The sequence below is a fragment of the Pecten maximus genome, chromosome 3 (assembly GCF_902652985.1).
Source record: "Pecten maximus chromosome 3, xPecMax1.1, whole genome shotgun sequence".
Taxonomy (NCBI): domain Eukaryota; kingdom Metazoa; phylum Mollusca; class Bivalvia; order Pectinida; family Pectinidae; genus Pecten; species Pecten maximus.
In genome coordinates this window covers 23,842,642-23,869,391 of record NC_047017.1, presented here as the reverse complement: position 1 = coordinate 23,869,391, position 26,750 = coordinate 23,842,642, and the positions used below count along the sequence as shown (strand labels likewise).

Sequence of the window (26,750 nt, the reverse complement as noted above, 5' to 3'; positions counted from 1 at the left end):
CCTGGTAGGGAGTAATCATTTATCTATGTCCAGGTAATCGAAAATGAGTTTCCTATATCATGCAGTGATGCTGTAATTTTTTTTTTTTTTTTTTTTTGTAAAAATATGAATTTTAGATATTGAATTTGATGTAAAGGAAGTCACATTAATAATTGTATGTAAAACTGAATTATATAAATCACAGGAAGTGAACTTATCTGAATGCGCTCCCTTGATATGGTCGCTGATAAAAACGCCCCTTGTGCTGTCTGCTATGAGTTTAGGGAACTGTTTTTGTTATTGCCATAGGGGATTACTTTCGTACCTTTGCTTTGTCGGTTCTATCGATATGCTTCAATGAACTATTTACACTAGAACTGCAAAGGACTATTGAATTACCTGAAGGATATATTGTCGCTTGTCATCTTGAGCGCTTCATACAGACAGCTGAAGTCAATCAGAACATGTGTTGATGATACATCAATGGTGGTCATATTTTTGCACTTTTAATTTATTTCAATAATTCATCATGTCTAAATTATGTGGATAACGAGCAATGGCAACATCAGATACAGCTATCCCAACCATAACTGTTGAACCAGCGTTGGAGGACAATTCTAAAAGCAGTTTGAGTGATGAAGTGGACGGTCCAGATCAGGTGGTCATCCAGATAGCCGGTCATCAGTCGAATGGAGATAAACTCGGTACCAACACCGATTGTCAGGATGGAGCTAATGCCACCAAACTACTATTCAGAGGGAGGAAGAGTGCTTTTGGCAGCTCAGAGAAAATTCAAATAAAAGAAGAGGTGATCTACTTGTATAATAAAAAATAAAGACACAGTTAAAACTGCAAATACATTTGTATATACAAATGGCAAATGTGGTACATTTTGTACTTATATATTTGGGACGTACCTCACTCAGAAAGTCAAGACATCACAATTTTAACTTTATAAACTGATTTTGAATGAACAGTTTGTGCACTTTACAAAATAAAATTTGGGACTAAATTTTTACAATGTCAGTACCTTTATTGATATTTTTATCTCAATTGCTTATTGCAAACTTTATGCTTCATAGTTTCCAAAACAGCAGTTTTTTTCTTCAACGATAAAAGCTAATGAAAATGTATATGCTGTGTAATTTATCAAGGTAGGTTTGTTATTAATTTTTTTTTTTACAATGGCATATCAATGATTATTTTGTTGCAAATTTTCATGCATCTATACATTCTTTCATGTGATTGACTGAAGAACATATTTTATCAAAATTGTTATGATTTGAATCTAAGACTGAAATGTTCACAAGGACTGCAGCATACTAGTATACATATTTGGATATATGCTTATTTAATATTTTAATAATCAAGAGTTCAAAATTATTTAAATGCATTAAATCAATATATATATAGTTTCAAGCTCACAACATTTTTGTCTAAAATTATTTTTCCTTCACTGAATTTTATTCCTGTTAATGAACTTTGTCCTTTTTTTCTCAGGATTTGGTATTGGCTGTCACACTGGTAACAGATGCCACCCAGGGCAGAAATTTTGATTTCAGAACAGAACCTCAATTTGTTCGGTTTGTAATACAGTTTCTTGTTATAGACTTGCATATAATATGGCATAATGTATTGAATCACTTGGACTCTTTGTAGTCTTAAATGAACCTTGTCCTGCCTGTTGCCCTGGATGTTGGCACATGCATACAGCAATGATTTTAACTCAATTTCCCTGTTGAATTCGATTTTGTGATGCAGTATCTCCCTTTCCATGTTACCATTGGTATAAACACAGAAATTCTCTTCTCCTTAACTTAATGATGTTGATTTGGTAATGAAGTATCCAACTTTCTCTGTTGCCTTTTATATTGACACTGTAATGACTGATTTACCTCCCCTTTTGACTAATCTTTAAACTATTTCTTATTACATTACTCATATTCATTAATGATTTGTCTCTTTGTCTTTTGGTGGTTCAATGTTGTACAGTGGTAATGAGCTCATATTTCACTAATGCAGTTAGGGGTCACTTCTCCAAACAGACTTGAAATGTGGTTTTCAAACCATTTGAATTTTCCCAAAATAGATGTACCCAGTCTATATGTTAACTTATCTCCCTCTTACAACTGAGGGGGCTGCGGTAAGCAAGTGGTTAAGGTGTACCGACAATTTATCACAAAGCCCTCCACCTCTGGGTTGCAAGTTCGAAAACCCATGTGGGGCAGTTGTCTGGTACTCACCATAGGTTGGATTTTTTTCTCTGGGTACTCCGGCTTTCCTCCACCTCCAAAACCAGGCATGTCCTTAAATGAACCTGGCTGTTAATAGGACGTTAAACAAAATAAACCAAACTGAGGCTGATATGATGACCTGTCTCCCCTATTGACATTGACATTGATTGCTTGTCTTTTGATTTCTGGGAGGAAACTGATAACTGGGGAAAACCATATGGGTGGGCAGGTGACCCCATACCTATTCACTTCTGATCAAGGAATTGAACCCCAGCCACCTATGTGAAAGCCAAGTGTGTCACCACTGTGCCACCTGACCACCCTAATTCTAATTCCTGTTATTGTTACCCTGAGAAATATTGACTATTTGATGACATAAGTGAGTTATCTCCCATCCTCTATTGACCTTGATTTTGAGTCGAGCAGAACTTTAAAACTCAATTAAAACTCATAGTCATAAAAACCTGTTCTATATCTACACCAGGTCCTACAACCTGTACCACAAGTTCTATCTTCGCTGGCTGCTCTATCTGTTTATTCTGCTGGATCTGTCATTGGCCTTGGTGGAGAAACCAACCCGGCCAGGATGGGAAATTCCATACTGGGTAAATATGGGAAAAAAAACCCTCTTTCATTATCATGTTGTTCTTACAATCTCTATATGTGGTCTCATTCTGAGATATCAGATAAAGCTATAAGCATACACTTTGTACAGTGAAGTATACACAAAAGGACCTGTATGGTGAGTGAAAAAACTGTTTTGATGATTTTCATACAGTGGTGCAGAGCTGGCTGCTCGCTCCACATTCTTTTGGCATTTTCACATCTGACCTTGCCATATAAGGCCAATAGGTGAAGGGTCACTGTATAAGATCACCAGGTAAATGATGTTCCGACCCAATACAACTTTCTATACCAATTCTCTTGAAAAAAAATCAGTGTGTGTTGCACTGTTGTGTAGTTATTGAGTACAGTGTATATAAATTTAACAAGTTTATGTCTTGGTCATGGTTTCAAAGTTCACAGTTAACTTTTAGTGACATCACTTTTTCCTGCTTAAAATGATGCTGAGAACACAAATAAAAATGTACCTCTCAAATTAGTTTGTTTTTGGTAATAGATCCAGATCTAAAATTATCAAGCGTGAGGAGCACAGCCAACGATGTATTCATATCAAAAAGATTTTTTTTTTTTTTAATACTAAATGTACATTGAATATATGAATTATAAACGAAGCTGATTTTATTTTGTCAGGCATCCATTATCATGGAGATTGTGTGTTTAATCTACTTCCTGTTCCGGTTCTGCCATGCAGCATACTTCACCAAACCTGAGATTTACTGGAGGGACACCAAAAACATCCTCATCATTGTCAGCATCATAGTACGTATCAGTTCATAGGTAAAATAGACAAATAGGTAAAAAGTTAACAAACAAAGGTTCATAGGTCAACTATCTATTGAGATGTTTCAGTGCACAGGTAAAACAAAAAGTGCATTGGCATAATTCCCTCTAATAATATTAACGGTTTACCATTTGACAAAGGTCTGTCAGTTTGAAAACTCAATTGAAATACTGTAAACGTGTATTTTGGCGCACCCAAATATTAGCACATAACCTCATTAAAACAGATTAGCATGATGATTAATTGGTGCAACCACAAGGATTACCATAAAAAACAAGGTACAGAAACTATAATTAGCGCAATTATAATTTAGAGGGATGTTTTACAATGATTAACGCTAAAATAAGATGATCGACCCCTAAAATAGGATGACCACTAAAATATTTACATCTACAGTAAACAAAACTGCAGAATAAATTTAAGGTCACAGAAAATGTTACAGTGTAATATCAGTACATATCATTGTGTTCCAGTCAATATCCAGGCACATTTTATATCACAGAGTCTGTTTTTATGTTCCAGGTAACATTTATAGACATCACAGGTTACATGGTATGGGTAAACGTGGCCCCAAATTCCAACCATGTCCGATGGTCCCGCCCACTTCGCCCACTGTTCATCATTAACTTCTCTGATGGGAAACAGGTAACGTTTCTGTACACGCCAGGATAACTTCATATCCATAACCTTGTTTTTTGTGAACTTATGCTTGAACTTATAAACAGAGTGTAATTCAGTATTGTTGTATTTACTTTAATATTCTAATTCTGTTTGTTTTGTGTTATATATATTGTTTGACTCTACTTTGGCTCTTTATTTCTTCATTTCTTAATGTTTGCTTAAATTTCATTTGTTGAAACTAAATCCATGTTAGCCATTTTCAAGTAAAGGTTAACAAAATGGGTCTGCTTGATTTGCCCTGATGTTCATTGGACAGGGAATTGTGCTGGTTAATTGACCATTGGACACAATTGCCTGACTTGGTGGAATTTATTGGTGGGCTACCCTGCAGCATACATATATCTGATCATCAAGAGCAATTATAGGTTGATGTGTCTCTAAGATTGTAACTTTGGGTTTAACAATAGATAACATGAAAAGTCTTTAGAAGGAATGGGTTACTCTTCAATATGATTTTGGTAGGACATGAAAGATATTATCTGAAATAGGATATTTCAACAAGCTTCAATTCTTCATCATAATGTGATAACCTCTGCTTGGTCTGTGAAAAAATTATATACTGCTGTATAGCTCTCAATTTAGATATTAGCCAGTTGCTGCATTGGCAGAGTGGTTGAGGTGTAGCAACACTTTATCACTAGCCCTCCACCTCTTGGTCTTGAGTTCAAAACCCATAGGAGGCAGTTGCCTGGTATTGACCACAGGCCAGTGTTTTTTCTGCGGGTACTCCGGCTTCCCTCCACCTCCAAAACCTGGCATGTCCTTAAATGACCCACACTGTTAATAGGACGTTAAACAAAATCAACAAAACCAAGCTTACAAAAGTTCTTACCGGAAGTCATCTTCAATAGCTACATGTAAGGGTATGTGCCTGATACACTAAATCTTGTGTAATGCATCCATGGCTAGCGAAGATGACCAGAACCTGAAGTCACCAATCAAGCAGACCCATTATATAGCCATTATCTCAGACAGAAGTGCACAAAATTCTATCACTTTATAGTACTTGATATTTTGTTATCATCCTTGTTACATTATTTTTTGTTTTGCAAATCTTTGAAGATATATTAATGGTGTTTGCATGTTGAATTGAACAACTATCAATGTGTCAATATTTTGAAATTACCTTGGATTTTGAAAATGCAAGCTTAACAGTTAAACTGTTGTGTACATTATATTTGAAAATAACGAAAACCAATATCAAAAAGAATGCATGCAATCACCAAGTATGTTCTTAAGCATTGCTACCTGTTTTGTTGTACTTAAAACCTGTCTTACCAAATTAAGAAAAATAAGATTAAAAATCAACTAATGCTTGAGATAATTAAGCAATAATAATAATGTTACATTTCAACAAATTAGGCCATCACATCATGATAAAGCTGTATGATAGGATGATATACCTGTATGATAGGACAATGTACCTGTATGATAGGTCGATATACATGTATGATAAGATGATATACCTGTATGATAAGATGATATACCTGTATGATAGGACAATGTACCTGTATGATAGGACAATATACCTGTATGATGTGATGATATACCTGTATGACAGGATGATATACCTGTATGATAGGATGATATACCTGTATGATAGGATGATATACCTGTATGACAGGATGATATACCTGTATGATATGATGATATACCTGTATGACAGGATGATATACCTGTATGATAAGATGATATACCTGTATGATATGATGATATACCTGTATGACAGGATGATATACCTGGCTGATAGGACAATGTACCTGTATGATAGGACAATATACCTGTATGATATGATGATGTACCTGTATGATAGGATGATATACCTGTATGACAGGATGATATACCTGTATGATATGATGATATACCTGTATGACAGGATGATATACCTGTATGACAGGATGATATACCTGTATGATATGATGATATACCTGTATGACAGGATGATATACCTGTATGATAGGACGATATACATGTATGATAGGATGATATACCTGTATGTCAGGATGATATACTTGTATGATCGGATGATTTACCTGTATGATAGGATGATATACCTGTATGATATGATAATATACCTGTATGATTGAATGATATACCTGTAAGATAGGATGATATAACTGTTTGATATGATGATATACCTGTATGATAGAATGATATACCTATATGATAGGATGATATACCTGTATGATACCTGTATGATGATAGATGTGTACCTGTATGATGATAGATGTATACCTGTATGATGATAGAGGTGTACCTGTATGATGATAGACGTGTACTTGTATGATGATAGATGTGTACCTTTATGATAGATGTGTACCTGTATGATAGATGTGTACCTGTACAATAGACTTGTACCTGTATGATGTTAGATGTGTACCTGTACAAAGATAGACGTGTACCTGTTTGATGATAGATGTGTACCTGTATGGTGTTAGATGTGTACCTGTATGATGATAGATGTGTACCTGTATGATGTTAGACGTGTACCTGTATGATGATAGATGTGTACCTGTATGATGATAGATGTGTACCTGTACGAAGATAGACGTGTACCTGTTTGATAGATGTGTACCTGTACAATAGACTTGTACCTGTATGATGTTAGATGTGTACCTGTATGATGATAGATGTGTACCTGTATGATGTTAGATGTGTACCTGTATGATGATAGACGTGTACCTGTATGATGTTAGATGTGTACCTGTATGATGATAGATGTGTACCTGTATGATGTTAGACGTGTACCTGTATGATGATAGATGTGTACCTGTACGAAGATAGATGTGTACCTGTACGAAGATAGATGTGTACCTGTATGATAGACGTGTACCTGTATGATGTTAGATGTGTACCTGTATGATGATAGATGTGTACCTGTATGATGTTAGACGTGTACCTGTATGATGATAGATGTGTACCTGTACGAAGATAGATGTGTACCTGTACGAAGATAGATGTGTACCTGTATGATAGACGTGTACCTGTATGATGTTAGATGTGTACCTGTATGATGATAGATGTGTACCTGTATGATGATAGATGTGTACCTGAATGATAGACGTGTACCTGTATGATAGATGTGTACCTGTATGATGATAGACGTGTACCTGTATGATAGACGTGTACCTGTATGATAGATGTGTACCTGTATGATGATAGACTTGTACCTGTATGATGATAGACGTGTATCTGTATCTGTATATGATAGGATATCCTAGTTAAGGTTGCTTGTGAAGACAAGTTTAAATCATTGTGATTTTTATTTGTCATGTCCTATTCAACACCTAACCTCATCAATTTGCTTCCATGATTAGTCTAATATCTCCTCCAGGTACGCAGAGCTTTCCGGAACATTCGCCGAACTGTTCCGGAGATTATGAACGTTCTTATTTTGTTCCTATTGAGTGTGCTCCTCTTTGGTTTACTAGCACTCAAGCTTTTTAGCAAAAGGTAACCATTCTCCTTCTCGCTTAAGTTAATTATCAAATGTTGATGCTACTAAGAGTACCTTTTAGTTCATATTAATTGATCAAGATGGCTGGATTTTAGTTGCTAGGTTATGGAGGGAACCTGAATATGCTCATCTAATATATGAAAAGTAACTTATTGCTTGCTGATATGCGTAAATGTCACTGGTAAAAAAACGCATCTTTCAAGTAGAGAAAGTTAGATTTGATTTTACTACCGTATTTCAGTATTAAGGTTGATTCTGCAGCTTAAATGTATATTTGTGCTTGCTTCCATTTTTAAAACAAACGCTTTCTTCTTTCTCCTCTTCTTTTATTTGCTTTTTCCTTATGTTTTTCATTTGCATGCATGTAATGCCATGATATTTTACACCCTACAGAACTGTTTCTAAGCATCTAATACTAATGTATGCATGTCTATAAATAATTATATTCACTCCACTTTATAGGCACATTTATAATACTCACGTAAACTCCCAACAAACAGTTAACCATTAAAGACGTGTTATTACAATGGAATATACGTGTACATTAAAGTCTAGCTGTATTACCAAGTAGGTAGTATATACTTTACAGGTCTACTTGGTAGTATATTCTGTACAAAGATACCAGGAGTATTTATATCCCCCTTTAACGAAGTTAGGGGGGTATACTGGAATCACCTTGTCCGTCCGGCCGTCTGTCCGTCTCTCACAAAATTTGTACGGCTATGCATTCGTCACAAAATTTGTCCGGCTATGCATTCGCTCATTTCTTTATGGATTTCACTTAAATTTGGTATATAGTTAGAAGACCATATGAACTTGTGTCCCCTGCAGTGATTTTGCAATTTAGCCCTTTTTAAGAGAGTTATGCCCCTTTTTTATACAAAATGTGTCATAATTTTGTCGGCTATGCATTCACTTATTTTTTGATGGATTTTCTTGAAACTTTATACAGAGTTGAAGGATGGCATGAAATCGTGTCTCCAGTAACGGCTTCCTCCGAAAAAACCCTTTTTACAGAGTTATGCCCCTTTATGTAAAAAATGGTTACTAGCTTGTCCAGCTATGCATTTGCTTTGTTTTCAATGGATTTTACTTAAATTTGGTATATAGTTAGAGGACCCTATGAGGCTGTGCCCTATGCAAAGATTTTGCCGAATTACCAGTTCTAATAGAGTTTTGCCCCTTTTTCTTTAAAAACGAGCAACATTTTGTCCGTCTATGCATACACTTAGTTTTGGATGGATTTTCTTGAAACTTTATTCGGAGTTGAAGAACCACATGGAATTTTGCCGCCAGGAACAGCTTTTACCTATAAAACCCAGAGTTATGACCCTTTATATAAGAAATGGTTACAAGTTTGTCCTGCTATAGATTTATTTTGTTTTCAATGGATTTTCTTGAAACTTTTTACACAGTTGAAAGACTGCCTGCACTTGTGCCTCCAGTAAATGCTTTTTCCGAAAAAAATGCTTTTTACATAGTTATGCCGCTTTATTTGAAAAATGGTTATAATTTTGTCCAGTATGCATTTCCTCAGTTTACACAAAATTGGTGTATAGTTAAAAGACCATATGGTGTTGTGATTTTCCCCAAGTAGTCCTTTTTTAACAAATTATGCCACTTTAGCCCTTTTTAACAGAGTTATACCCCTTTTTCATACAAAATGTGTCATAATTTTGTCCGGGTATGCATTCACTTATTTTTTGATGGATTTTCTTTATACAGAGTTGAAGGATGGCATGAAGTTGTGTCTCCACTAGCGGCTTCCTCCGAAAAAACCCTTTTTACAGAGTTATGCCCCTTTATGTAAAAAAAATGGTTACTAGCTTGTCTGGCTATGCATTTGCTTTGTTTTCAATGGATTTTCTAAAATTTGGTATGTAGTTAGAGGACCCTATGAGGCTTAGCTCTATGCAAAAATTTTGCCGAATTACCAGTTCTAATAGAGTTATGCCCCTTTTTCTTTAAAAACGAGCAAAACTTTGTTCGGCTATGCATTCTCTTAGTTCTTACCTAAACATAGAACATGTTTCATTTGGTTATAGTACCATAAATAGGCAGCTTCACAAAGTATCCAAACCAATCATGGAAAAGTGTGAGGTATACTTGTCACCTCCTCGATGACAGCTCTAGTTTGTTTCTGTGGGGGATGTCACTGTTGTAATGCTTTTTAGTACTGCCCCATTGCTTGTCATGGTGGAGTATCAAAAATCCATCTGAGTAAAAGGTTTTCAGAGACTTTAAATGCTATAGAGTAAAGATACTGTGGATAGAATCATTCAGCAAAGGTTAGGGCACCTTCTGAATCCTTCATTATATATTGATTACCATATATAGCCACCCCATGCCTGCTAATGATCCCATCTATATCTATTGTAGGCCTGCAAAATCAAAAGCTATTCCTTTGTTCCGTAATAACCCACTCCCTTCCTTGTGTCCAAGTTTACACATGTGTTGGCTCCCTGGATTGTTACAGGATAAATATAATAAAAACAGTACAACAGTATACTACCAGTCCTACCCATATAGACATAGTATAAATTATGTACAGGAGGATTTTTAATTGGTGGTGCATAATTATTACACTTGCTACACATAATTTACATGTACAAAGATGTTATATACAAAGTTTGTAGAATCTTATTTGTGGTACATACAATACTAACTGTATTTGTTTTATGTGTACAGACAAGGTATGAAGTATCCCTACGGCCAGCTATACTTTAAGAATTACTTGGACAGTATTTGGGATCTTTATGTCTTGGTCACTACAGCCAACAACCCAGATGTCATGTAAGTAAATTGTTTATTGGTAACACAGGAAAATCAATCGCCAGCTAACAACAACAAGGTAGATTATTCAATACCTGTATATTTTTTTTTTTTTTTTTTTTTTGCAAAATTTCAAGAACCTTTCATTGATCATAGGGCAACATGCGTTTTAGTTTAGAATTTTGCTGGTACATAGGAATCAGTGCAATGTTTAGTTTCCTTGTCTTCAGGATGCCTGCCTATGATGAGAACAAATGGTTTGCCTTGTTCTTCATTGGATACATTATCATCTGTCTGTACATCTTCATGAGTATTGTACTGGCTGCCATCTACAATAACTACCGCAAAAACCTGAAGGTATGTCCTCAAGCTCACTATGTAAACTGTCCTCAAGCTCACTTTGTGTAAACTGTCCTCAAGCTCACTTTGTGTAAACTGTCCTCACGCTCACTTTGTGTAAACTGTCCTCACGCTCACTCTGTGTAAACTGTCCTCAAGCTCACTCTGTGTAAACTGTCCTCAAGCTCACTTTGTGTAAACTGTCCTCAAGCTCACTTTGTGTAAACTGTCCTCACGCTCACTCTGTGTAAACTGTCCTCACAAAAACCTGAAGGTATGTCCTCATGCTCACTCTGTAAACTGTCCTCACAAAAACCTGAAGGTATGTCCTCAAGCTCACTCTGTAAACTGTCCTCACGCTCACTCTGTGTAAACTGTCCTCACGCTCACTCTGTGTAAACTGTCCTCACAAAAACCTGAAGGTATGTCCTCAAGCTCACTTTGTGTAAACTGTCCTCACGCTCACTCTGTGTAAACTGTCCTCACAAAAACCTGAAGGTATGTCCTCATGCTCACTCTGTAAACTGTCCTCACAAAAACCTGAAGGTATGTCCTCAAGCTCACTTTGTGTAAACTGTCCTCACGCTCACTCTGTGTAAACTGTCCTCACGCTCACTCTGTGTAAACTGTCCTCACAAAAACCTGAAGGTATGTCCTCAAGCTCACTTTGTGTAAACTGTCCTCACAAAAACCTGAAGGTATGTCCTCAAGCTCACTCTGTAAACTGTCCTCAAGCTCACTTTGTGTAAACTATCCTCACAAAAACCTGAAGGTATGTCCTCAAGCTCGCTCTGTAAACTGTCCTCACAAAAACCTGAATGTATGCTCTAAATAAACCTCACTTGGACTAACTTGTCCTCAAAAACCTGAAAGTATATTCTAAATTTCTCTCAGAATAAAACCTTACAAAAGGTTCAAGGTTGTGAAATGAGGTCAGGTTTCCAGTGTATGGTAAGCTGTGATGTCCTCTCTGTTATAGAATGAGATATGGTCCTCAGGGGTGATGTCCTGTCCTCTCTGTTGTAGAATGAGATATGGTCCTCAGGGGTGATGTCCTGTCCTCTCTGTTGTAGAATGAGATATGGTCCTCAGGGGTGATGTCCTATCCTCTCTGTTACAGAATGAGATATGGTCCTCAGGGGTGATGTCCTGTCCTCTCTGTTGTAGAATGAGATATGGTCCTCAGGGGTGATGTCCTGTCCTCTCTGTTGTAGAATGAGATATGGTCCTCAGGGGTGATATCCTGTCCTCTCTGTTGTAGAATGAGATATGGTCCTCAGGGGTGATGTCCTGTCCTCTCTATTGTAGAATGAGATATGGTCCTCAGGGGTGATGTCCTGTCCTCTCTGTTGTAGAATGAGATATGGTCCTCAGGGGTGATGTCCTGTCCTCTCTGTTATAGAATGAGATATGGTCCTCAGGGGTGATGTCCTGTCTTCCCTGTTGTAGAATGAGATATGGTCCTCAGGGGTGATGTCCTGTCCTCTCTGTTGTAGAATGAGATATGGTCCTCAGGGGTGATGTCCTGTCCTCTCTGTTGTAGAATGAGATATGGTCCTCAGGGGTGATATCCTGTCCTCTCTGTTGTAGAATGAGATATGGTCCTCAGGGGTGATGTCCTGTCCTCTCTGTTGTAGAATGAGATATGGTCCTCAGGGGTGATGTCATGTCCTCTCTATTGTAGAATGAGATATGGTCCTCAGGGGTGATGTCCTGTCCTCTCTGTTGTAGAATGAGATATGGTCCTCAGGGGTGATGTCATGTCCTCTCTGTTGTAGAATGAGATATGGTCCTCAGGGGTGATATCCTGTCCTCTCTGTTGTAGAATGAGATATGGTCCTCAGGGGTGATATCCTGTCCTCTCTGTTGTAGAATGAGATATGGTCCTCAGGGGTGATATCCTGTCCTCTCTGTTGTAGAATGAGATATGGTCCTCAGGGGTGATATCCTGTCCTCTCTGTTGTAGAATGAGATATTGTCCTCAGGGGTGATGTCCTGTCCTCTCTGTTGTAGAATGAGATCAAGGCTGCTGTTTTCTGTAAAAGGAAAAAGCTTGCCCAGGCATTCGATATCCTGAAGTTGCAGCGAGGTTCTGGCAGTGTCATCATCCACAATACTTGGTGTCAGTTAATGAGGCGTGTTATCCCCAACAAAAGTCAACGTCACATCGACTTGCTGATGAGGGTGCTAGATGTGGATGCCAACAACACCATATGTAAGCTGTTATGACAACTGGACATTCTTACTTGTCAGATCACATGGTCTTGTATACATTCTGTCTTTGTTGTTTTCATATGTTCTACACACTGTCAGGTATAAAGGAATTGTATACACCATGACCTACCATGTTCCACACACTGTCAGGTATAAAGGAATTGTATACACCTGTATACACCATGACCTACCATGTTCTACACACTGTCAGGTATAAAGGAATTGTATACACCTGTATACACCATGTTCTACACACTGTCAGGTATAAAGGAATTGTATACACCTGTATACACCATGACCTACCATGTTCTACACACTGTCAGGTATAAAGGAATTGTATACACCTGTATACACCATGACCTACCATGTTCCACACACTGTCAGGTATAAAGGAATTGTATACACCTGTATACACCATGACCTACCATGTTCTACACACTGTCAGGTATAAAGGAATTGTATACACCTGTATACACCATGACCTACCATGTTCTACACACTGTCAGGTATAAAGGAATTGTATACACCATGACCCATGCCACCATGTTTTACACATACTGGAGGAGGAGTCACATTATTTTCTACTGAAAGTAATTGAATGGTGAAATGGATTGATTATAATGACAAGTTTTATTTTACTGCCAATCTGTTCCAAAAAAAGGCTGGCTGGAAAGCAAGACAATTTGTCCCTTTTAGACAATGCGGCATAGCAGGACATTCTGTTCTCTAAATGCTGAGGAATGGTGGGACAATATGTCCCCTAAACACTGACTGGATAGTGGGACATTCTGTTCTCTAAATACTGACAGGTTAGTGGGACAATATGTCCCCTAAACACTGACTGGATAGTGGGACAATCTGCCCCCTAAACACTGACAGGATAGTGGGACAATATGTCCCCTAAACACTGACAGGTTAGTGGGACAATATGTCCCCTAACACACTGACTGGAGACTGGATAGTGGGACAATATGTTCTCTAAACACTGACTGGAGACTGGATAGTGGGACAATATGTCCCCTAAACACTGACTGGAGACTGGATAGTGGGACAATATGTTCTCTAAACACTGACTGGAGACAGGATAGTGGGACAATATGTCCCCTAAACACTGACAGGATAGTGGGACAATATGTCCCCTAACACACTGACTGGATAGTGGGACAATATATCCCCTAAATACTGACAGGATAGTGGGACAATATGTCCCCTAAACACTGACAGGATAGTGAGAAAATATGTCCCCTAAACACTGACTGGATAGTGGGGCAATCTGCCCCCTAAACACTGACAGGATAGTGGGACAATATGTCCCCTAAACACTGACAGGTTAGTGGGACAATCTGTCCCCTAAACACTGACTGGAGACTGGATAGTGGGACAATATGTCCCCTAAACACTGACTGGAGACTGGATAGTGGGACAATATGTTCTCTAAACACTGACTGGAGACAGGATAGTGGGACAATATGTCCCCTAAACACTGACTGGAGACTGGATAGTGGGACAATATGTCCCCTAACACACTGACTGGATAGTGGGACAATATGTCCCCTAAATACTGACAGGATAGTGGGACAATATGTCCCCTAAACACTGACAGGATAGTGAGAAAATATGTCCCCTAAACACTGACTGGATAGTGGGGCAATCTGCCCCCTAAACACTGACAGGATAGTGGGACAATATGTCCCCTAAACACTGACAGGTTAGTGGGACAATCTGTCCCCTAAACACTGACTGGAGACTGGATAGTGGGACAATATGTCCCCTAAACACTGACTGGAGACAGGATAGTGGGACAATATGTCCCCTAAACACTGACAGGATAGTGGGACAATATGTCCCCTAACACACTGACTGGATAGTGGGACAATATGTCCCCTAAATACTGACAGGATAGTGGGACAATATGTCCCCTAAACACTGACAGGATAGTGAGAAAATATGTCCCCTAAACACTGACAGGATAATGGGACAATATGTCCCCTAAACACTGACAGGATAGTGGGACAATATGTCCCCTAAACACTGACGGGATAGTGGGACAATATGTCCCCTAAACACTGACAGGATAGTGGGACAATATGTCCCCTAAACGCTGACAGGATAGTGGGACAATATGTCCCCTAAACACTGACAGGATAGTTGGACAATATGTCCCCTAAACACTGACAGGATAGTGGGACAGTCTGTCCTCTAAACACTGACAGGTTAGTGGGACAATATGTCCCCTAAACACTGACTGGATAGTGGGACAATATGTCCCCTAAACACTGACTAGAGACTGGATAGTGGGACAATATGTCCCCTAAACACTGACTAGAGACTGGATAGTGGGACAATATGTCCCCTAAACACTGACAGGATAATGGGACAATATGTCCCCTAAACACTGACAGGATAGTGGGACAATATGTCCCCTAAACACTGACAGGATAGTGGGACAATATGTCCTCTAAACACTGACAGGTTAGTGGGACAATATGTCCCCTAAACACTGACTGGATAGTGGGACAATATGTCCCCTAAACACTGACAGGATAGTGGGACAGTCTGTCCTCTAAACACTGACAGGTTAGTGGGACAATATGTCCCCTAAACACTGACTGGATAGTGGGACAATATGTCCCCTAAACACTGACAGGATAGTGGGACAGTCTGTCCTCTAAACACTGACAGGATAGTGGGACAATATGTCCCCTAAACACTGACTGGTTAGTGGGACAATCTGTCCCCTAAATACTGACAGGATAGTGGGACAATATGTCCCTAAACACTGACAGGATAGTGGGACAATCATTAGTTAAGCATGAAAAGCATTAAAATATTAGAAGTTACTTTTAAAAAAGAGCAAAGTGGTTGTTTAGAATCTATTCTTGGAGTTGTCATTCCCAGATCTGCACAGGAGTAATTTTTTGTCTCCTTGTTGTATCCAGCCAAGGCAGAGTTTATGAGTTTAGCTGATTTGTTGGAGCTGAGATTGTCAGAGGTCCGTGACCGCCTTACATTCCTGGAACTGAGGATTCCTTTTATATACAATTCCAGGATCAGCAACTTTGTCAAAAAGATCGTCAGACACAAGTGAGTAAATATCAGCCATACCAACATTTTCACTTTAATGTCAAGGATACAGTAATAGATAGAGTCAAATAATCAATAAGAAAACTACATCAAACAGCACTTTCTCATCCTTCTAGGACTAGTGCCCAAAGGTATGGAATTACCATAGGAAAAAAACTTTTATCAATAGTATTTGTTCTGGAGGACAGGTCCTTTGGGCCTCTTTCTTTTTGGACATTTTTTAAAATGATTATCATCATTACTGTATTTACTCTTCAGTACATTGTTTATGTTCACATTTTGTCATTTACATTACAAGACCCTCGAGTCAGTTATCAATTATCATGATTTTATTTCTTGGTTATACACAGATCATATTCCATTATATCATTTTTGTTTTACAGATTTTTTCGTTTCTTCTTCGACTTTCTGATTTTCCTGAATGCTTGGTTCATTGGTTTTGATGTGGACAGTGCCGATTGGTTCTTTTTGTCTCTCTTTTTGCTGGAAATCACCTTCAAACTCTATGTATTTGGGCCGCGTGAGTTCTTCACAAGATTCTGGAACACGTAAGATTTTCTTAGCTTGGATTATGTTTTGTAACGATCATCTTTCATCATGTTCAAATGGTAAGAATTACTTAGGTTTTATTTGACACAGATAAGAATTTTGTGTTACTTAGCTTGACAGTATGATGAACAAATCAATTTGAATATGATGTCTCAAAAGCAATATTTGTCAATAATCAACATTCATTAAATGTTACAGGTAGGATGTTGAAACTATCATAAAAAATAATCTCAAAATTGTATCAAAAAAGGGTCCAATGATGTTAAACTACAAGTTTTATCCTGTTTTGTTACAGCTTTGATTTCCTTGTCATTGTGTCAGCAGCCATAGCAACTGTAGTAGAAGCATCTCAGGGAGCTTGTAAGTAATGGTTAATCTTATAATGTACCTTTAAACCGTGGACATTTTTCCTAAGGGCTACTCCAGTATAACATTATCCTACAGAAGGAATCCAGAAATCAAAGATATTCTATGCATTGTGGACACAGGAAAAAATGTGTCTTATTATCAAGCTACTATTTGAATTAAATCATTTCTATTGGTGGCCAATGTTTGATAAAGCTAAAGTTCTTGTGACCGGTAGATATTTTATTGGAATAGTCCTAACAGGTACTGTGTATTGTTATATAGTCTCATCGTAATATCGAATTTTTGTAGGATATCTGTTTTTTCCACTATATATCCACACAGATGATCGATCACTTAATCTATGTTGTTCTTCTCACTTTCAATAAGTATTTACCGGTGAAAATACTCTTCAGTCAGTGTACATGTTTTTTAAAATGGAAGTCAGCAAATTTTAGAGATCTTTTAGACTTGATGATAGACGAACCAGGATTATAGCCTTATGGAGTTTAGGGAGATCTTCCCTGATAAAATGTTGTTATATGTGTGTAGTGTGTACGAAGTATGTTGGTTACAGCCAGGGATGAACTGCGGACTCTGGACCCTCTACTGGTGTTGAGAGTGGTGCGTCTCATCAAGATATTTGGCAGTATACAAAGGTAGGTAGTACTTACATAAATGACATGGTAAGATTTAAAAGATTTTAGAAACTTCTTTTATTTGAAATCACTTGTGATCATAGAAAAGGAAGAGAGTCTCCAAGATCTTGCGATATATTGTACTAAAATCAGACAGTATCCACATTTATGAAGAATATTATTGTCATGTTTTTGCCTTACAACTGACTCTCTATTGCAGGTTCAAGGTTATTCTAATGACCATTGTAAATATTGGACCATCCATCCTAACATATGGAGGAGTCATCTTTGTAAGTATATACTGTAGTTAGATTGTCCTATAATAATACCCAGGGGATCAACACATAAAACTGTCACTCAAAGGAGAAGTGTGCTTATTGTAAAAAGTTATTATTAGCTATCATTTTACTGAACTGAAGAAGAATTAATGGACTTATTACCAGACATTGGCTTATTACCAGACATTGGCTTATTACCAGATGTTGGCTTATTGATGGATAATAAGGTAGTAAACTGACTTTAAAAAAATATTTCCAGACAATTCTGTTTTTTATTTTGTCAATAAACAGGCATAAATAAGCAGAATGTGGGTGTTTGAACTGGAGACTAACATTTCTATTGTCTTAGATTTTCTTTATTATATATGCTGTTTCTTGTTACAGGTATTTATGTTTGTTTACCTGTATTTCTCTCCACAGGTGTTTCCTGTTACAGGTATTTATGTTTGTTTACCTGTATTTCTCTCCACAGGTGTTTCCTGTTACAGGTATTTCTATTTGTTTACATTTATTTCTCTCCACAGGTGTTTCCTGTTACAGGTATTTCTATTTGTTTACCTGTATTTCTCTCCACATGTGTTTCCTGTTACAGGTATTTCTATTTGTTTACCTGTATTTCTCTCCACATGTGTTTCCTGTTACAGGTATTTCTATTTGTTTACCTGTATTTCTCTCCACAGGTGTTTTACTATATATTTGCCATTATTGGTATGGAGGTGTTCCATGGATTGATCCGTTTCTACCCGTACACTGCTGACAGACAACCTAGTGAACTGTACTGTGGGAACCCCCTACTCAACAACACAGCTTTCTATAGGAACCACTACTGCAATAACAACTTCAATGACATTCTCAGGGCACTTGTTGTCCTGTTTGAACTTACTGTCGTCAATCAGTGGCATGATATCCTTTTGATTTATAGAATAATTTGTTTCTAAATCATATCCAAATCTGACATATCAACACTAATGAATATACAAATCTATCATGTACACTAATGAACTTTTAAATCTGTCCTCAACACTAATGAATATTCAAATCTGTCATCAACACTAATGAATATTCAAATTTGTCATCAACACTAATTAATTTTTGCACCACACAGTATAAGTGATGAGACTAATTCTTCAGAACATATCAGTCCTTAAGCCTTGACCAATCAATTTTAATAATGAAATAGATGTTTTATCATCTGATGGTTTGCATGCTATTTAATTGATGAAGCATCACCATTAGTTATATTATAAAATAAACTTTCTCATATAGTTGAGAAATAGGAGAGTCTTATCATTGGCAATTACCATTTGGTTTAGAAATACAATATTTAAATAGAGGTTGAATTTGCCATTACCTCTACTCCAATAGGGATAAATCAGTACATAATTTTCCATATTTTGCCTTATTGGTGTCATCCAAGGCCGACCGATTAATTCCTTAACTCATTATTACTGATCACATCTGGATTTGTGATCGTGACCAATAAGGCGGCCAGGATCTACTTTTTTGTGTTTCACCTCTGTTGTGTTGTAATTGTCCTCAAGTAAGTCCCTAATTATTTTTTTAACATTAGGTTATTAATTAAACGTGGTAGTAGTGTACTGAAGAATTGTGTGCTCGTTCCCATATCAGGACTGGTAAACAACGAACGAAAAATTATTTTTCATAAAATTCATATCTGATGAAGATATTTTAAAAACAGTTTACTTATGTATTTATTATACAAATCGGTTCTATTTCATATTATTACTGATTAATTGTGAATTCTTGAATTACTTTAATTTATATTTCACTTTCAGTATTTTCATAGCATTTATCCTGGAAGCATTTATACTGGAGTACTCGCTTCAGAAGGCAGGTAGGATGGAGACATTCGTGGAGAAGAAGATCAAGGAACTAGGATTAGGTGTTGGACAGTGAGTAGTTGTATCATGGTTGTAACAGCCATTTTGTGCTGTATATCATGGTAATGTTGAGATAGTTATAGCATTGTAAAAAATGTAGTTGAATTTTACAAAAGAAACATTATTGTGTTCAGTACCGGGGAGTATGGTATTACTTGCTGTAGCTATCCATCAAATGTTATATGTAACACAATCTGTTAACATGTTTGGTATTTACTGAGTCATGAACACAGTGTGAAATTATACTGAGATTTGTTGGTATGCACATGGTGATGAAGTCCATGAGAAGTTGTACTGAGGTATTTACATGGTGATGAAGTCCATGAGAAGTTGTACTGAGGTATTTACAGGGTGATGAAGTCCATGAGAAGTTGTACTGAGGTGTGTTGGTATTTACAAGTTGGTGAACCATGTGTGAAGTTGCACTGAAATGTGCTATTTACATGCATTTACATGCATATGGTGGTGAATGCTATGAGAAGTTGAACAGAGGTGTGTAGGTATTTACAGGGTTGGGAATACAACAAGATATTGTACTGAGGTGTGTAGGTATTTACAGGGTTGGGAATACAACAAGATATTGTACTGAGGTATGTTAGTATTTACAGGGTTGGGAATACAACAAGATATTGTACTGAGGTGTGTTAGTATTTACAGGGTTGGGAATACAACAAGATATTGTACTGAGGTGTGTTAGTATTTACAGGGTTGGGAATACAACAAGATATTGTACTGAGGTATGTTAGTATTTACAGGGTTGGGAATACAACAAGATATTGTACTGAGGTGTGTAGGTATTTACAGGGTTGGGAATACAACAAGATATTGTACTGAGGTGTGTAGGTATTTACAGGGTTGGGAATACAACAAGATATTGTACTGAGGTGTGTTAGTATTTACAGGGTTGGGAATACAACAAGATATTGTACTGAGGTGTGTTAGTATTTACAGGGTTGGGAATACAACAAGATATTGTACTGAGGTGTGTTAGTATTTACAGGGTTGGGAATACAACAAGATATTGTACTGAGGTGTGTAGGTATTTACAGGGTTGGGAATACAACAAGATATTGTACTGAGGTGTGTTAGTATTTACAGGGTTGGGAATACAACAAGATATTGTACTGAGGTGTGTTAGTATTTACAGGGTTGGGAATACAACAAGATATTGTACTGAGGTGTGTAGGTATTTACAGGGTGGGGAATACAACAAGATATTGTACTGAGGTGTGTAGGTATTTACAGGGTTGGGAATACAACAAGATATTGTACTGAGGTGTGTAGGTATTTACAGGGTTGGGAATACAACAAGATATTGTACTGAGGTGTGTTAGTATTTACAGGGTTGGGAATACAACAAGATATTGTACTGAGGTGTGTAGGTATTTACAGGGTTGGGAATGCCAGGAGATTTTGTACTGAGGTATGTAAGTATTTACAGGGTGGGGAATACAACAAGATATTGTACTGAGGTGTGTAGGTATTTACAGGGTTGGGAATACAACAAGATATTGTACTGAGGTGTGTAGGTATTTACAGGGTTGGGAATACAACAAGATATTGTACTGAGGTGTGTAGGTATTTACAGGGTTGGGAATACAACAAGATATTGTACTGAGGTGTGTAGGTATTTACAGGGTTGGGAATACAACAAGATATTGTACTGAGGTGTGTAGGTATTTACAGGGTGGGGAATACAATAAGATATTGTACTGAGGTGTGTAGGTATTTACAGGGTGGGGAATACAATAAGATATTGTACTGAGGTGTGTAGGTATTTACAGGGTTGGGAATACAACAAGATATTGTACTGAGGTGTGTAGGTATTTACAGGGTGGGGAATACAATAAGATATTGTACTGAGGTGTGTAGGTATTTACAGGGTTGGGAATACAACAAGATATTGTACTGAGGTGTGTAGGTATTTACAGGGTTGGGAATACAACAAGATATTGTACTGAGGTGTGTAGGTATTTACAGGGTTGGGAATACAACAAGATATTGTACTGAGGTGTGTTAGTATTTACAGGGTTGGGAATACAACAAGATATTGTACTGAGGTGTGTTAGTATTTACAGGGTTGGGAATACAACAAGATATTGTACTGAGGTGTGTTAGTATTTACAGGGTTGGGAATACAACAAGATATTGTACTGAGGTGTGTAGGTATTTACAGGGTTGGGAATACAACAAGATATTGTACTGAGGTGTGTTAGTATTTACAGGGTTGGGAATACAACAAGATATTGTACTGAGGTGTGTTAGTATTTACAGGGTTGGGAATACAACAAGATATTGTACTGAGGTGTGTAGGTATTTACAGGGTTGGGAATACAACAAGATATTGTACTGAGGTGTGTAGGTATTTACAGGGTTGGGAATACAACAAGATATTGTACTGAGGTGTGTAGGTATTTACAGGGTTGGGAATACAAGAAGATATTGTACTGAGGTGTGTAGGTATTTACAGGGTTGGGAATACAACAAGATATTGTACTGAGGTGTGTTGGTTTTACAGGGTTGGGAATACAACAAGATATTGTACTGAGGTGTGTAGGTATTTACAGGGTTGGGAATACAACAAGATATTGTACTGAGGTGTGTAGGTATTTACAGGGTGGGGAATACAAGAAGATATTGTACTGAGGTGTGTAGGTATTTACAGGGTTGGGAATACAACAAGATATTGTACTGAGGTGTGTAGGTATTTACAGGGTTGGGAATACAACAAGATATTGTACTGAGGTGTGTAGGTATTTACAGGGTTGGGAATACAACAAGATATTGTACTGAGGTGTGTAGGTATTTACAGGGTTGGGAATACAATAAGATATTGTACTGAGGTGTGTAGGTATTTACAGGGTGGGGAATACAACAAGATATTGTACTGAGGTGTGTAGGTATTTACAGGGTTGGGAATACAATAAGATATTGTACTGAGGTGTGTAGGTATTTACAGGGTGGGGAATACAACAAGATATTGTACTGAGGTGTGTTAGTATTTACAGGGTGGGGAATGCCAGGAGATTTTGTACTGAGGTATGTAAGTATTTACAGTTTGGGGAACGCCAGGAGATTTTTGTACTGAGTAGTGTAAGTATTTACAGGGTGGGGAACGCCAGGAGATTTTGTACTGAGGTGTGTAAGTATTTACAGGGTGGGGAATGCCACAAAACTTTGTAATGATGCATGTTGGTATTTACAGAATAGTGAAGTCCGATCAGAAGTTAAAAGAGGCTGACATGGAACTGGTTTCACATGAACAAGAACCAGATCAAACACATGTTTCTCCAGTCTCTGCTGGCAATGATCAGGGCAACGAATCAGATGGCTCAGATGTTGATAGCATTCCAGATTTGTCATTTGAGGAGGGACTTCGTTTCCATTTAAAGAAAAAGAGTAAGTTTACACATTAAGTGTATAAAATTTCGTGAGGTTTGGTGATAAATGATTTAATTAACAAATGAAAGTTGAAGTAGTGGGATTAATTATATGAATAGAAACAGGTGTTGTCCATAATCTGATAAGATATACAACTGTACTTGAATTTTAAAAAACTGATGCCAGAAAAAACATTCTTCATGTAATTGTAGTTATTCCCCTTTGATTAAGCTTAAGCTAACACCAATTGAAGCACCTCAGATTGTCATTTGTATTATACTTAATGTTTCTACCTGTAGGTCGAAAAAAGGTTGAGGTCCTCCTACAGCAGATGTTTGAGGGAGAGATTGACCCTGAGGACATGGGAGGGGATTTTGAAGAGAAAAGACCGCGAACTGTAACATTTGACACGGTTACGTGATCGTTTTCAAGACCTTCAGAATTGTTATTAAATTTCAAGCGCTCCGCTTTCTGTCTCTATGTGTGATTCAAACAGTGCTTTTGGAAGTGTTAGCTATGGTGAAGGATGGCAACTTGCTTTAAACAATTTTGATAATTTATAATTGACTTTAGACTATTATGACAATCCATAACATCACTCGTAAAACTTCATAACAGTTTGTATGCTTGGTTACATTAGTTCCGTAACTATAGGATAAATACTCATTGTTACACAATTACATGTAGTTTCAAATGTAAACAAATCAGTTTTGGAATGTGTGACAGCTAGTTTATCAAATGTGCAATAGAATTTAAAAGCATTGTCTACAATTCAAAACTTTGATTTTATTTTAAATTCTTTTATTTTCTTTTTTCTTTGTACATGTAGATTTTGTTGTTGTTATAACATTGTTTTCAGATATCTTTTTATCAGACGTTCTTCTGTTTTCAAATTACTTTGTAACAGACATTCCACCGTTTTCAAATGACTAAACAGACATTCCACTGTTTTTAAATTACTTTATAACAGACATTCCACTGTTTTTAAATTACTTTATAACAGACATTCCACTGTTTTTAAATTACATTGATCGAACATTCCAACTTTTTAAAAAAAAAATTTATAGGACATTCAACAGTTTTCAACATCTGCCAATTTACTATATTCAAATAGCTTTTTTTATCAGACAATGCTTTCAAAATAGTTTTAGAGTTATCAAACTTACACATGTATTGTTTAATTTTATATATAAATAAACACAATACAACTTTGTGTCTCCCTTATGTTAATTATTGATAAAGGGCCTATTGAAGATACTATTTCTATTTTTTTTTTTGATTGGTTTTTGAAGAAAAGTAGTAAATCTGCTATGTAATGCTTTAGCCAGGAAATATTTTTATTATTGTTCTACGAAGTAATATAGATCGCTAAGAAATTTCTTTTTCAGAAGTATTATTTTACAATTATGGTCATGACTACTTTTATTTTGTAGTTTCCACTTAATATTTAGATGCTACTCATTTCTATTTATAGAAAAATGTCCTTTCCTATTATAACAATGTGTAATTTTCATGTGAATGAATGTTAAAGTTTTCAATTTAGCTGTTTCATTTTCATTTTCAATTGTGTATTTCCCCGATGACTAATACTTTTCAAGTACCGGTAGTACTAAAGTTTTTGGGTTCACAGCTCTCAACTCCCAATACCCCTACATACAGATTATACTGCAGTTTACACGAGAGCCATAGGCTGTTGTATACTGTGTGAACATCGAACAATTTTGATATTCAATCATAGTATTATGAATAAATCTAATATTTTCTGGTAAAAACGGATTTCCTCTAAAATCAATGTTGATTAATATCTAAGTGTTCATTACAGATAGCTTTCGTTTAAATTTTTTAACAAATAGATTATAGCTTAAGACTCTAGTCAATAGGCCATAGCTTGAGACTACAGCTTGAGACTATAGCTTAAGACTATAGTCAATAGACTATAGCTTGAGACTATAGTCAATAGACTATAGCTTGAGACTATAGCTTGAGACCATAGTCAATAGACTATACAATGTAGCTTGAGACTATAGTCAATAGACTATAACTTGAGACTATAGATTGAGACTATAGTCAATAGACTATAACTTGAGACTATAGTCAATAGACCATAGCTTGAGACTATAGTCAATAGGCTATAGCTTAAGACTATAGTCAATAGATTATACCTTGGGACTATAGTCAATAGACTGTATATTGAGACTATAGTCAATAGACTATAGCTTGAGACTATAGATTGAGACTATAGTCAATAGACTATAACTTGAGACTATAGTCAATAGACTAAAGCTTGAGACCATAGTCAATAGATTATAGCTTGAGACTCTAGTCAATAGACCATAGCTTGAGACTCTAATCAATAGATTATAGCTTGAGACAATAGTCAATAGATTATAGCTTGGGACTATAGTCAATAGATTATATATTGAGACTATAGTCAATAGATTATATATTGAGACTATAGTCAATAGACTATAGCTTGAGACTATAGATTGAGACTATAGTCAATAGACTATAACTTGAGACTATAGTCAATAGACTAAAGCTTGAGACCATAGTCAATAGATTATAGCTTGAGACTAGTCAATAGATTATAGCTTGAGACTATAATCAATAGATTATATATTGAGACTATAGTCAATGGATTATAGCTTGAGACTAGTCAATAGATTATAGCTTGAGACTATAGTCAATAGATTATATATTGAGACTATAGTCAATAGACTATAGCTTGAGACTAGTCAATAGATTATAGCTTGAGACTAGTCAATAGATTATAACTTGATACTATAGTCAATAGACTATAGCTTGATACTATAGTCAATAGACTATAGCTTGAGACTATAGTCAATAGATTATAGCTTGATACTATAGTCAATAGATTATAGCTTGAGACTATAGTCAATAGGCTATAGCTTGAGACTATAGTCTATAGATTATAGCTTGAGACTATAGTCAATAGATTATAGCTTGAGACTATAGTCAATAGATTATAGCTTGAGACTATAGTCAATAGACTATAGCTTGAGACTATAGTCAATAGACTATAGCTTGAGACTATAGTCAATAGATTATAGCTTGAGACTAGTCAATAGACTATAGCTTGATACTATAGTCAATAGATTATAGCTTGAGACTAGTCAATAGATTATAGCTTGAGACTATAGTCAATAGATTATATATTGATACTATAGTCAATAGATTATAGCTTGAGACTATAGTCAATAGATTATAGCTTGATACTATAGTCAATAGATTATAGCTTGGGACTATAGTCAATAGACTATAGCTTAAGACTATAGTCAATAGATTATAGCTTGACACTAGTCAATAGATTATAGCTTGAGACTATAGTCAATAGATTATAGCTTGGGACTATAGTCAATAGATTATATATTGAGACTATAGTCAATAGATTATAGCTTGACACTAGTCAATAGATTATAGCTTGAGACTAGTCAATAGATTATATATTGAGACTATAGTCAATAGATTATAT

The 26,750-nt window shown here is 36.5% G+C and overlaps 1 protein-coding gene across 1 annotated transcript; it reads left to right on the top strand.

Annotated features, from left to right (window-relative positions):
• The first annotated feature begins 225 nt into the window (after positions 1-225).
• On the top strand, positions 226-26,750 carry LOC117323641 (two pore calcium channel protein 1-like). The gene is made up of 19 exons (XM_033878967.1): positions 226-787; positions 1,480-1,562; positions 2,698-2,818; positions 3,468-3,596; positions 4,141-4,263; positions 7,634-7,752; positions 10,445-10,549; positions 10,759-10,885; positions 12,881-13,082; positions 16,021-16,165; positions 16,549-16,713; positions 17,010-17,074; positions 17,637-17,718; positions 17,918-17,987; positions 18,656-18,878; positions 19,425-19,515; positions 19,772-19,888; positions 23,082-23,275; positions 23,557-26,750. Exons 1-19 carry the CDS (start codon positions 536-538, stop codon positions 23,676-23,678), a joined length of 2,535 nt encoding a protein of 844 aa, XP_033734858.1. The 5' UTR covers positions 226-535; the 3' UTR covers positions 23,679-26,750.